This window comes from Euleptes europaea, chromosome 15 (genome assembly GCF_029931775.1).
Source record: "Euleptes europaea isolate rEulEur1 chromosome 15, rEulEur1.hap1, whole genome shotgun sequence".
NCBI classification, from domain to species: Eukaryota; Metazoa; Chordata; class Lepidosauria; order Squamata; family Sphaerodactylidae; genus Euleptes; species Euleptes europaea.
The window spans coordinates 39,205,082-39,219,422 of NC_079326.1; the positions used below are offsets into that span (position 1 = coordinate 39,205,082).

Genomic DNA, 14,341 nt, shown 5'->3' on the forward strand with positions numbered 1-14,341 from the left:
TTATGCCTTGCAAGGCCTTTGAGAATGGAGCCAAATTAAATATTGTTGTCCATTGGAGCCCTGAATGTGGGGCTTAAACAGTAAAATGAGCTTTTTTTTTGCCTGTGTTTTCTTTTACGTGCCACCTATTCATCTTTATAATAGGCAAGTGCGCTGAAGTGCTGTAAAGAGGTCTGATTTGTCCAAGTTGCTGCACACCAATTAAGTGAATTGTACATTCAGAACATAGCAGGTGTACCCATTGGGCGCTCCCGGAGTAGCTTGCTGACACTGAAAATTCAGCCGGAGAATGGAAAAGAAAATGGACGCTGCATGGGAGCGCGACTGTAATTGACCTGCTTGGCTTTCTGTTTTATCTGCAGATTTGAGAAGTATAATAAGGACGGAGCAACGCTCTTTGCGACCGTGGGCTATATGACAGTCTATAATTACTATGTGTACCCAGACAAAACCCGGCCACGTGTAAGGTAATTGGCAGCGTTAACACGTGCCTCGCCTTTTATTTCGGGGCGAGGGAACTGTTGGAAGTTCTCAATCCTTGGTTGATAATGATGTTCATTTGTGTTTTTAAGAAATGCAAAAAAAGTCTCCTGTCTGGGTTTGCATTTATTTGTTTGTTTGTTTGCATAAAAAACAGGAAAGGGAGCTCAAGCCGAGTGGAATATGTTTGCTTTTTTTTTTTGGTTTTTGGTATATTGGTGCAACTTGTAAGTCATTGTAAATAAGCCTCAGTAAAGGAGCCCCGTGGCGCAGAGTGGTAAGCTGCAGTACTGCAGTCCAAGCTCTGCTCACGACCCGAATTCGATTCCAACGGAAGTCGGGTTTCAGGTAGCCGGCTCAAGGTTGACTTCTGAGGTCGGTAAAATGAGTAGCCAGCTTGCTTGGGGTAAAGTGCAGACGGCTGGGGAAGGCAATGGCAAACCGCCCCGTAAACATAGTCTGCCTAGTAAACGTTGGGATGTGATGTCACCCCATGGGTCAGGAATGACGCGGTGCTTGCACAGGAGACTACCTTTACCTTTTAAAGGGCCTTGCTTTCAAAGTGGCTTTAAGTTCCTTTTTTGTAAATGTTTTTTCCCCACCCCTTGTTCTTTCTGCAGCCAAATGTTGATATTGCCTCCGTTCCAAGGAGAAGGTCATGGGGCTCAGCTTTTAGAAACGGTTCATAGATACTACATGGCGTCTCCTACAGTGCTTGATATAACAGGTATGGGAATGAGTCTTTTCATCGGGAGATGTGAATTTGTTTATGTGAAACTTTGTTCTCTTGCTGATCGTCGGTGCCATAACTTTTCTGAATTCATCTGTCAGAATTAAATGATCTTTCGAAGACTGACTTAAGAAGAAGGCAAGGTTAATACTACCCTTCTTTATAGCAGAGCTGCGTATAATGTAATTCTTCAAATCCTTTCCTTACTGAGAACAGCACACTATGGAAATTCAATCCCTGGCATGAAAGGATTACCAGTTAATTAGCCATTTTCTCCCCCCTTGTGCAGCTGACTTGACAAGAGATTAGGTTTCTGAAATTCTTTGCTTCCACAAAGCACTAAATCAGAAAACGTAGCGATTATATGGGGAGGGGGGGAATGGTTTTTATAAACACTAGGACTGTATGCAGCATTCTTATTGACTCCACAGACGAAATGTATGAAAACCTGCATAGCATGAACTTTGAAGGTATGTTTAAAAACAGTTATCAGAATCAGCACTGAGATGGTAAAAGGCTACTCTAGAACAACACCAGTGTGAGTTGTTGAAGGAGAGCAGGTGGAATATCAAGTTAGAAATAAGCAGCGGGCTTAACCCTTCATTGGGTTTGTTGGGCATCTCAGGTGTCAACTTTTGCTCCCAGTGAAACTTTTCTTTGAACACTGCCCCTGTACCCTACAAGAACTTTCTCTGGAAGCTCCTTAAATACATGGAACTAGCTGTGCTTTTTGAGGGGTTCTGGAGTGATAGCGTGTAGGTCTATTCCAGCGACATTTTAAGTAGTGGGAGTGGGAAATCCATTTCCTTCCTTGTTAAGAAACCATGGGAAAGAGGCTACATGGGAAAGAGGGAATGCCGCCAATATAGTTTACCAGGATTTCAGTAAAGTTTTTGACAGGGTTCTCCATGATGTTCTGATGGGTAAACTAGAGGATTGCGGATTGGACTCTAGGATAGTTCGGTGGATAGGGAACTGGTTGGAGAACCGCACTGAAAGAATATTTGTCAGTAGCATTTCATCTGAATTGAGGGAGGTGTCCAGTGGGGTGCCACAGGGCTCTGTTCTGGGTCCGGTTCTTTTCGATATTTTTATGAATGATCTAGATAAGGAAGTGGAGGGACTACTCGTTATATTTGCAGCTGTCACCCTATTGGGAGGAACAGCGAACATACCAGAAGGTATAGATAGAATTCAACAAGATATGAACACACTGGAAAAGTGGGTAGATGAGAACAAGATACAGTTCGACAAGGATAAGTGCCGAGTTTTGCATCTGGGCAACAAAAATGAGGAACACACATACTGGTTGGGGGATACACTTCTGGGTAGCCGTGTGTATAAGATCTTAGGGTACAGGTGGACCGAAAGTTAAATATGAGCAGCCAGTGTGATACAGTGACAAAAAAGGCTAATGCGGTCTTGGGATGTATCAACAGAGGCATATCCAAATCGCAAGATGTCATAATCCTGCTGTACACTGCATTGGTCAGGTCGCACCTGGAGTATTGTGTGCAGTTCTGGAGTCCTCGCTTCATAAAAGATGTGGACAGAATGGAGCAGGTGCAGAGGAGAGCGAAGAGGATTATCAGGGGCCTGGAGACCAAGCCCTATGAGGAAAGGCTGAGGGAGTTGGGAATGTTTAGTCTGGAAGAGGTTGGGGGGGACATGATTGCTCTCTTTAAGTATTTGAAGGGCTGTCACTTAGAGGAGGGCAGGGAGCTGTTCCTGTGGGCAGCAGAGGATAGGACTCACAATAATGGGTTTAAATTATGAGTAGAAAGGTACCGGCTGGATATTAGGGAAAAATATTTTTTGCAGTTAAGAGTTGTTCGACAGTGGAATCAGCTACCTAGGGAGGTGGTGGTGAGCTCCCCCTCATTGGCAGCCTTTAAGCAGAGGCTGGAAAAGCACTTGTCAGGGATACTGTAGGCTCATCCTGCATTGAGAAGGGGGTTGGGCTACATGGCTTGTATGGCCCCTTCCAACTCTATGATTCTATGATTCCAGGGAAAGGCAATCTGAACTAGTAGGGACAATAAAATACTAAATGTGCTACAAGGATACATACGATACATTTCACTACCAATAAAATCTTAATCACCGCAATCCACAGAGCTCCTTTGTGTAACCACCAAGTTTTGTGTGTGGCCAGAAGTACAATTTTCTTTAAGCAGCAGCACTTCCCATTATCTCTCAAACTGTTTTTGGGAATCCTCTGCATTGCAAACAGTGCTTGCAGTTTGGAGATGGGCGGGTATTAAAAAGACCCTGTTTCGCTGCAGAGCTAAGTGACATGGTTTGTTTACACATCTCCTGCATGCCAGGTACTTCTCTATCTGGTCCTCAAAGCTGAGTCCAGCAAATAAGACCCAAGGAATTTCATACTCTTTCTAGCATCTACCAATGCAAACTGTTGACTAAGGAACAAAATTCTGTTTACATGGACATGTACAAGTCTGTAAGCAGAATATTCTGTCTGCATTTTACAGCGAGGGTATGCATTACATCATCTCCCCCTTGTTAGTACACTGAAATGGAGCTAGGCCATACCGTGACAGCCAGCGGGCCTCTCTGCATCAGTGCACAGAGCGTGGTGTGCGTGTGTTTCAGCAGAACTACGCTGAAACAGATTTTAAATTGCCCTGTAGAATAATCTGCCGGGGAACATGCTGTTTTCAACAGGGAGCTTGAAAGGTAAGGAGAGATGAATTTCTCTCTTTCATCCATTTCTCATTGCTGCTGTTAGGGGAAATAGTGCTGGGCAGATACAAGGGGGACAAGGAAATTATGAGAGCGAGATGGCATGGAAAGTTATGTTAGCTACGTAAACGGTGCATCAAACTGAGTCAGATCTCCAAGATAATGGGATTTATAAAATAGTTGTTGGTTTAGAGTCAGCCCGAAGTGGTTAAATCTAGGTGTCGATTGTGAACCGGACCGTTCCTGTATCTTTTAAGGAAAGATAAGGAAAACTTATTACTAATTTGCAATTCTGGTTCACGCATACAATTTCTATTACTCTGTAAACAAAGGAGTGGATTTTTCTTTCCTCTGCATTCCCCAAAAAGTTGTTACTGTATTGGCAGTAATTCGCACCCTGAACTCTGGCACCAAGGCCATTGCTGCTGATTTCTTACTTTGTTCCTGAGGGTGCCTGAGCCCTGCAGAGCAGCTTTCTGGAGGGTGCACAGGGGCTGCGCTGGGAAAGGAAAGGTGGCAGAGATCCCTTTCACAGAGTCACTCTGTTCATGAACAATTGGGTTCAACCCATTCATTACAACTTGAAGGCACTTCCTGTAAACGACTTCAGACATGCTTCCTTTTGGATAAGTAATATAAAAATGTTTTAACTATTGGCTGTGGCCAGATACGTGGGTAAAAAAGAATAGATATGTACGGTTGGATACTATGACTCCCTTCCACCGTGTTTTCCCAAAGACTTCCTTCACTGGAAAAAATGACTTTTTCTGATAGTCATTTTTTCCAGTGAAGGAAGTCTTTCTCTCTTGAAAGAAGACTTGGTGGAAAAGAGTTGCAGGATCTAGCTTAGTGAGGGAATCCAACATGTGTGCCGTGAAGGCTTCCCTTAGCATGCTTGTACCTCCACTAAGGTGGGTTCCCTTTGCTGTGGTATCTCCTTGTTTTTATGCTCCAGATATTTGGCATACTTGCCGAGGGAGATGCTGCTCAGTCCCTGTTGTAACACGCAAGTCTGCTGTATCTGTGTAAGCAATTCAATACGTTCATAGCTTCAGAAATGAGAACCCCGCATTCGGAGTAATGTGCATGGGCTACTGCAAAGTAAAGATGGGGCTGCTGTAAAAATCTGGTTTTGGTAATGGTTACTGATGGTACTGACTTAACTCTGTCAGCAAAGAACATGCTACCAGGGGCCAGAGTCTGATTACTGATCATATTTTGTATTTCACAATATGATAATGCAATATGTTCAGACAACGATTTGGGTACACCTGTGACTAAAAAAAAAGTAGCAGCTCCCCCTCTATTGTAGCCAGGCAAGCACCCAAGTAATGTTTCAAAACTAGAATAATAATACGTTTTTTGCAGTCATAGACAGAAAAAAATCAGGGTACAGATTCTGTATTATAAATCTAACAACCTAAAACCTTAACGTTTTCAAAAATTACTAGCAAAATAGGTGAAGTTCTATATAAAACAATATAAAGCATAGATCTGTAGCTAATACGATTCTTTATCATTACCAGCAACCCTTTTCTTGTTTTGAGCTTTGACCACATAAGCACAAAATGTGGCCACTTGCTTTGAAATAATGGGATCTTCATCAGTTAATAGCTTTTCCAACTGTACCTCCTCTGAGCATTACAGGAGTTTAGCTAATAAAGGAGAAACAAACTTAGCCCTCAATTCAGCGTAGTACAGACATTGAAAAAAGACATGTCTCCACCTTACCCTTTGTACATGGGCAGAGTCTCTCTAAGTATGGAGTTTTTAATATTTGCCTTCAAGTACAGCTGAGGGCCTAGCCTCACATCTGGCCAGAGTGAAAGCTCTTCCAGTTTGATGGGCATCAAGATGCGGAGATAATGATCCAGGGCCATGATGTACCTGAATTTCATTGGAGACCTAAAACATGGTGACTCGTTGAGATCATGTTGTCGCTCTAAATCCTCTATTCTCTGTTTAAGTAAAACCTTTTTGCCTCTTCATAATCTAGCTTCAGGAGAGCACTTGGAGAAAGATTTTAAAACTTTACAAGTTCTTTGTTGACATTTGTTAAAAATAGCAATTATTTGGAAACTTGCATGCAATATAGTTATGGAAGTTTTTTAAATTTCCAGTTCATTAACAGCTATTAAATCAGCAGGGTTATAATCTTTACCTACCTTCTGTCCAATCCCCTTCCCCCTTTTTAGTGGTCTCAAGGTGCTACTGCACCTCACTTTTCTACTGCGAACCAACATGGCTATCCTCTTTTCCCTATGTCTTTGTAAACCTCTTCTCCCTGTGTCTTTGTAAGCCCGTTTCCCCCCCCCCCCCAACATGAGCCACTTTGTGAACTGGTTGTCTTAAAAGTGGGACAGTATTATCCAGAATGCTCAGTTAACCAGCATTGCCAAGAAGGCACTCTTCTCCCCCTCAGTTGCTGTGCCCCTGTATCTTTGGGCACATGTACACCCCACTCCCACCTCCCTCTTACCCAGCTTGATGCTTCCAGCTATTGCTGAGCTTCTGACAGCTGATGCTGTCAGCTGACATCATCCTCAGGTGCCTCCTTCCCCCTCAGCCTGCCTTGACCTGTCAGGAGCCAGCTCTGCTGGAAGGGTCCTGGGCAGCTGTCCGGCTTGTCTGCCTGCTGCGTAGGGTGGCTTCAGAGGAAGGGTCCTGCCAGATGTGAGGGCTGCTGTGTGGTGTTCTCAATGAAGTGGGGTTTGGTTGCTGTGGGGAGGGGCTGTGACTCAGTGGTAGAGCATCTGCTTGGCATGCAGAAGGTCCCAGGTTCAATCCCTGGCATCTCCAGTTAAAGGGACTTGGCAAGTAGGTGATGTGAAAAACCTCTGTTTGAGACCCTGGAGAGCTGCTGCTGGTCTGAGTAGACAATACTGACTTTGATGAACCAGGGGTCTGATTCAGTATAAGGCAGCTTCACGTATTCATGTGATTGTTCTGGGTAGAGGAAGGTCTAAGCAATAAGCTTGAGTAACCACCACACTTGGTTACCCTGCAGTTCTCTTTCCCTGTGAGTGCCAGATAACAAAGCTTTTATGCGGCTCAGTGGTAGAGCATCTGTTTGGCATGCAGACAGTCCCAGGTTCAACCCCTGACATCTCTAGTTAAAAGGATCAGGTAGCAGGTGATGCAAAAGACCTCTACCTAAGACCCTAGAGAGCTGCTGCCAGTCAGAGTAGACAATACTGACCTTGATGGACCAGTGCTCTGATTCAGTATGAGGCAGATACATGTGTACATGTATAATAAATAGGATTTTTTTTTCTAATAATGGCTTACTTGATATTTTTTAAAGAATTTAAGCATATGCTCAAATCCCAATTCTATAATTTGTAATTAAACTTAACACACACACACAAATATTTAAAAACGATCTCATTTTATTAAAGGAAACCTTCGAATTTCCAAATGTAAGAGGGAAATGGAAACCAAGAACACCACAGACTATAAACGCTGGTCAAGGATTGCTCATTAGTATGCAACCTGCAGAACACTCCCATTTTCTAAGCTGAAGTGTAGCTGTTAAAGACTGCAATGCTCAAAGCCTATTCAAATGGTGGAAAGCCTCTGGTTTTACTATAGCAAGCGGCTCTTTATTTTGACTTCTTTATGTTGAGGTGAAAGGAAGCAGGAAGGGTGCTTAAATCTCACTGGGGAAATTAAATCTTCAGATTTGTGTTAATGTGGGGTCAAATTCAGCAAAACTTGGGAAGGCAGAAGGCACCACAGATGTGAACGTGACAGCTAGAAAACGAAAAATAGCCTCAACAAAGCTAGCTTCTAGAGGCTCGTTGGTTAAATGGCCAAGGGGTAAACTAGTCTTACAGCAACTCACTCGGCCATCCTATGTAGATTGCAGTGGGTTCTGATTTGAGTAATTACATCATATGGTCTTAAAGCACATTCTATACTTGTCTAAACTTTTAAAATATTTACTGCGTTATCCATAATGAAACACTATTTTAAGAGACTTTCAAAGTCTCGTGTTGCTTGAAAAGGAAAAAAAATTTCAAGACATCGATACTTTTTTCTTTTAGCGGAAGACCCCTCTGAAAACTACGTGAAACTACGAGACTTTGTCCTGGTGAAGCTTTGTCAAGCTCTGCCCTGCTTTTCCCCAGAGAAGCTCAAGCAAGGTTTCAGTCAAGAGATGGTAACAGAGGCTCAGCAGAAGCTGAAAGTAAATAAGGTACATGATGTGAAAACTTGCACTGACATGGGCAGTTTATGTCTAGTGAGAAGTGTTCACAAACAACAAATTTCTTATTAAGAGGACAGATTCCCAAAAGTCCATAAGTAGTTCTTTGGGTTCCAGACAGTGTTCCTAGAAGGCACCATTTGGTTTTGCTTGCTGGAGAGCCAGCGTGGTGTAGTGGTTAAGAGCAGTGGTTTGGAGCGGTGGACTCTGATCTGGAGAACTGGGTTTGATTCCCCACTCCTCCGCATGAGTGGCGGAGGCTAATCTCGTGAACAAACCCAGTTCACCCAGTTTCCCCACTCCTACACACGAAGCCAGCTGGGTGACCTTGGGCAAGTTACAGCTCTGTTACAGCTCTCTCAGCCCCACCTACCTCACAGGGTGTCTGTTGTGGGGAAGGGAAGGTAATTGTAAGCTGGTTTGAGTCTCCCTTAAGTGTTAGAGAAAGTCGGCATATAAAAAACAACTCTTCTTCTTACTAAATCCTCACTGCCATATCTTGATCCATGACTAGGCAAGTTTAGGCAGTCTTTGAGCTTTGAGTGTAGGTAGTATACATAATCCACTGCATCAAGACATCGCTGGTGGGCAAAGAGTTCAGTAAAGCATTTTGGAATCTAGGGCACCAGTTTTCTAGAATATTAATTTTAGGACTATTAGAGAATTTGTGAACAGCAAAAAAACAGCATAGGAAGAACAAGGATGGGGAAAGGGTGACCTTCTTCTACATTATGGCACTGTATTGAGAGGTTGCCTTCAGCACATCTCACAAATGACTTGGTTAGAATGTTCTGAAAACCTTAGAGAGGATATCTGGGTTAAGCATAAGAAAACAAGGAAAGGGGTCTGAATATTGGAGTGAATCAATGCAGAGAACATTGGAGTGAATCAATGCAGAGAACTGACTAGTGGTATATTCCCAGAAGTGAAGTATGTAGCTTTGTGGTGCAGGATTGTGGTTAGTATTTTTCAGTTGGGGCATCAAAGAAAGATGTAGGCAGACACACAAGAACTGGGAAGAGATGAGACCAGAATCACCAGTCTGCGAGAAATGTGTGAATGCACCGCATTCCTAGAAAGGGAGACCGAGGACAATTGTATCATTTACAAAGTGATTAAAGCCGGTGTGTTCAAAATGCATTTGTTCATAATGAATAGTGAGGTTTAAAGTGTGAAGGTAAATAATAGGGAATTATGGTTCTCATCTAGAAGCCGCTGAGTCAGAATCCTTTTTTTCCTCCTTAGTAGTGCCGTATGTTGGTGCACAGGGGAAAACGTTCCATATTTAGTAATAGGCACGACAGCTGAAGGCTATCTGCTGTGGAACCGAGTAATCCTTTGGTGCTTTGAAGGACTTTTGCACAGTGTCTCTTAGGATCCATAAGTTAGGTCCACGGAAATGGCTCGTGTTTCCTTCTCTCTGTTTAGCCCACTGGCTGTTGGCTAAAATGTGCTACCAAATCTCAGCAACACTACTATTGGGGGTAGAAGCCTAGTTTGCATTGGGGGTTGAATCTCCTTTGGTCAGTTTCCACCACACTGGAAACTGTGCGTTTCCACCACCAAGTCTCTCGTTCTCCCAGCCCTGAAAACAGGACAGCCAATTTTGTGGTGTTCGGGGGTTTCTGAATTGGGACCAGCGAGATAAATATTGAGGAAACAGTTTTTTGTTTTGTTTTTTAAACTCTTTATTTTGAGTTTAGTTTATGATGACAACAACAACAAAAATAAAAATACAACAGCAATACGTTAAACATCATAGTACTGTCAAGATATGTTTCAATACTTGGTTCCAAAATATGTTCCAATATTATACTTTGTTCCAACATTTTACATCAGTGCTTTTAACAGAAAAATACCACTTAGCAGAACTTAATAAATCCAAATCATACGATAGTTTTGTGGACACCGTTTACGTCATGATGCCCCCCTCTCCACATATTCTAGAAAAGGCAGCCATCTATTTAAAACGTTTGTAGAATAAGATAAGTTATTCGCTACTTTGAGTTGTGAAGATATCTTATCTGAAATTAAAAGGTTCCATACCTTCTCATACTACTGCCCAGTAGAAGGCATCTTTGCTTTTTGAGGAAAACAGTTTTAGCGGTGCAACTGTAAAACAACATTAGCCTGAGAGAAAGACACGCTGGAGTTATAAGGTAGAGTTGGGAGGGAGTGCTCTTAATTTATAAAGAGTGGAAAATAATTGTAAGCCTCTGGATAATATGTTTCTCTTGTTTGTTAGCAACATACAAGACGAGTTTACGAAATTCTCCGGTTGCGTGCAACAGACATGGCCAATGCAGAGCAGTCTAGAAGTTACAGACTGGATATCAAAAGAAGACTAATGGGTCCATACAAGGTGCCTTTTTTACTTTGATATGCTTTTAAAAACAGTTTTAAGATGTTCATATTTATTACCTTTACATCCATTGGGTTGGATCCAGACTGAATTGGTAATTTCCTCCAATTCCCTTTTCCTGCTGCAGACCTCCATCTTGTTGTTTCTCAGGGTCTCCCAGCCCCCAGAGACAACATTTTGTAGAGATCAGTTGGAAGGGGAAGGCAAGAAAGTCCCACTGCACTAATGGAAAATTTAGTCTGGACTCAGCTCATTGTTCTGCTTTTGGGTTTGGGTTAAAAGTACCAGCCAACCAGTGTTATGAGCTGTATGATAAACCAGAAGTGAAAATATGGAGCACTCCGGCTGCATAGAATCAGGGTCCTGTTTCTGATCTTCTGCTCCTTGTGGCATTAAAATCTGAGTATTAATAGCAGTATGATTCAGTATGTGCATTTATAAAGACACCATCCCAGCATGGTGTAGTGGTTAAGAGCGGTGGTTTGGAGTGGTGGACTCTGATCTGGAGAATTGGGTTTGATTCCCCACTCCTCCACATGAGTGGCGGAGGCTAATCTAGTGAACTGGATTTGTGTCCCCACTCCATATGAAGCCAGCAGGGTGACGTTGGGCAAGTTACAGCTCTCTTACAGCTCTCTCAGCCTCACCTACCTTACAGGGTGTCTGTTGTGGGGAAGGGAAGGGAAGGTGATTGTAAGCCAGTTTGAGTCTCCCTTAAATGGTAGAGAAAGTCGGCATATAAAAACCAACTCTTCTTCTAGCAGAGCTCATGTGGACAGCTGTACCAGATGGACACATTCCTTTTTAGTAGGGAAATTTATCTTGCCATGGAGTGTATTGTATTTGTTTGAAGAAAAAAAGTATTCAGTAGTCATGATACAGAGAGGCTTATGCATGCCCACAGTGGGGACATGGAAGAGATTGATATCCTCCCCCCCCCCCCCCACACCGGTCTGGCTGGAATCCTTCACATGGCTCACTGGGTGCTGCTGTGGGGTTTAGGGGATGGAGAGCTGTTGTTGGACGAGGGAAGCTCAAACTCCCTATATGTACTGCGGACGCTCTGTGTAGTACTTTGGTCCCCAACCAGTAACTGAGAGCAGAAGCAGATTTGCCCTAGAAAATGACATTCAGAAGCTTTTGGTTAACAGCAGAGAAGGGGCAAGGGGGCATAGTGAGAAGAAGGAAGGCCATGAGGTGTAGAAGATAACTCTACAGTTTATTAGGATTAAGCCTGCAACTGGAGCAGCCATTAGACTGAACGTTTTGCAGTACTTTGTAAACTGCCATTGGTGCTTGAAGTAAGTACATTTCCTTCCTTGTAGGGAGAAATCAGTTGTACTCCCAGCTGTCCCAAAAAACTAGTCAATTTCAAAATAAGAAAGTGACTCATATTGTGCGCCTTAACATTTTGTTTAACTGAAAAGCAGCCATTATGGCCTGCTGATTTCAGCAGGCAAATGGTCCTAGGGGTGGGGAGAGAGGGAGGCTTCTTAATCCTTTCCTCCTCCCTTCTGTTTGCTCACCATTACTGTTCACAAGCTAGTTTTTTAGGGGGGGAAGAAGTGGGGCTGTCTTTTTCTTTTTCGGCGTACAGGTGGAAAAGCAGCATGGTAGGAGTGGTTTAAAATCAAACAGAAAAACTGCAGTAAGGGAAAGGATTAAGTATCTGCTTCCCCTGCTGTTTGATTCCCAATTGCACCCTCTGCTGCAGGTTTTCAGTTCAAAAATTGCAGCAGATCTCACATTACTTGTGAATTATCAGCTGTGGCCTTCATTCTCAAACTCCAGCCTGATAGTGGAGAGAGAAAGAGAGAGGTTTCTTATTGTCCGATAGTTCCTTTATACCGGAGAGATATAACGTTAAAGCTTGATAGTTCTTAAAGTACTTTATACTTAATGGTGTAAGTGGAGGGCACTTTGAAAGGGTCCAGGGTGTGGTAGAAGTCAATCAAATGATTTCCTTCGCTAAGGGAAATGGGGGGACTCCAGTAAACTGGAAGGCACTCAGTTGAAATGTGATAGTCAAGGTGTTCCAATGGCGGTTGACAAAGAATGGGTGTTTCTATGCCATCATCTGTTTCTTCCAGGCATCTTGGCCTGGCTGCCATGGATTCTGATTTTTGTGCATTGTTGGTGCAACACAGAATGGGTTGTACTGTATCTTTTTTATATAAAAGAGTAAGGGATTGAATCAGTACATTGTAAATCCCCGTTGACCAATATCTTGTTACGTTAGTTGTTACTAAGGGCACTTTCACACATGCCAAATAATGCACTTTCAATCCACTTTCAGTACACTTTAATGATCGTGTGCAAGTGGATTTTGCCAGTTCACACAGTAAAATCCAGCTTCAAAGTGCATTGAAAATGGACTGAAAGTGCATTATTTGGCATGTGTGAAAGCGCCTCAGGTTTCATTGAAAGCAACCCAGTGGGAGAGCCAACGTGGTGTAGTGGTTAAGAACGATGGTTTGGAGCGGTGGAATCTGATCTGGAGAACCGGGTTTGATTCCCCACTCCGCCACATGAGCGGCGGAGGCTAATCTGGTGAACTGGATTTGTTTCCTCACTCCTACACACGAAGCCAGCTGGGTGACCTTGGGCAAGTCATTCTCTCTCAGCCCCACCTACCTCACAGGGTATCTGTTGTGGGGAGGGGAAGGGAAGGGAAGGTGATTGTAAGCCAGCTTGATTCTCCCTTAAGTGGCAGAGAAAGTCGGCATATAAAAACCAACTCTTCTTCTTCTTTTGTCGCAGGGTGTACCTATTGTGTGTAAAAAAGGAATGACAAAAGATCCATTCTTGAGCTTTCTGGATTTCTGAGGTTAATGTTAATATTAAAAAAAATAGCAATTCAGTCTTAACACTGAAACATGCTTCATCTGTTTAAATTTTGTGTGGGTTTGTTTCTTTAGAAAAAGCAGAGAGAGATTGCTAAAATGAGAAGATGCTTGAGGCCAGAAGAGTTAACCAACCAGCTGAACCAAATAGATCTAAATCTGCAACACAAACAGCTAGACGAGACCTTCCAGCAGCTTGTTTCAGATTATCGGAGAGTCCTAGAACGGCTCGCTCAAGTCTGAGGATTCCTGACTCTCCCCAACAACAAAACGGTGCAGATTTCTCCACGTTGTGTTGTGAAATACATCCATGATCACAGCTTTACTGCAAAAATTTCACGTGACATTTTTGATCACTTTCAAGTTGACTGGTTTTTCTGTGCATTCTGAATATTTTCTATTTTTGTGTTGTAGATTTAAGAACTGTTTAGATTTCTGGGGCACTCTGCTGAAATAAAAGTAGACTGAGATGCACTTAATAGTAATATGATCTGAGTTTTTATTATTGCGGCTGCTGCTGTTTATATCCTGCCTTCCTGTTGTCTAGAAGGGCTCACAAAGAAATACCTAATAACAATAATTAAAACTATTAAAACTACGATAGATAAACTCAATATCTTAAATCCATAAAAAGATGGAGCATTTCTGTAGAGTTCTTGACATGTTTAGTTTGCAAGCTAAGGTAGCAAGAAGTGCAGCAGTGTATATTTTTAATGCACATCTATGGATCAGTTTGGTGATTCTGAATCACTGAACCTCAGTGCATTATATTGTGTCATCTAATGTTGAGAGAAGAGTGAGGTAGTTGTTACCCTAGTATATTCCCTCAGAGTCTTTGAGATGGATCAGTAAATAATGTAGGAGAGATCCTGGATAGATTCACTAATCTGAACTTGTTTCAGAAAATTATGACATTTACGTGAGGCTATTTTAGCGCACAGTCACTATCATGATGGCATGCGGTGTTGCCGTCTTCCGGCAGCTTGCAATTCATTTTGAGGAAACAGCATGCTGCT

General features: G+C 42.7%; 1 protein-coding gene across 2 annotated transcripts in view; it reads left to right on the plus strand.

The window, feature by feature from the left end:
• Positions 1–13,569, plus strand: part of HAT1 (histone acetyltransferase 1) — a 35,140-nt gene extending 21,571 nt beyond the window's left edge. The window contains exons 7-11 of one of the 2 annotated variants that reach the window (XM_056861282.1): positions 363–467; positions 1,101–1,207; positions 7,960–8,111; positions 10,366–10,482; positions 13,401–13,569. In XM_056861282.1, the coding sequence (XP_056717260.1) occupies positions 363–467; positions 1,101–1,207; positions 7,960–8,111; positions 10,366–10,482; positions 13,401–13,568 (649 nt within the window). In that variant the 3' untranslated portion in view covers position 13,569. The remainder of the gene's footprint in view (positions 1–362; positions 468–1,100; positions 1,208–7,959; positions 8,112–10,365; positions 10,483–13,400) is intronic. The other variant, XM_056861283.1, reaches the window with a different exon arrangement.
• Positions 13,570–14,341: the final 772 nt, after the last annotated feature.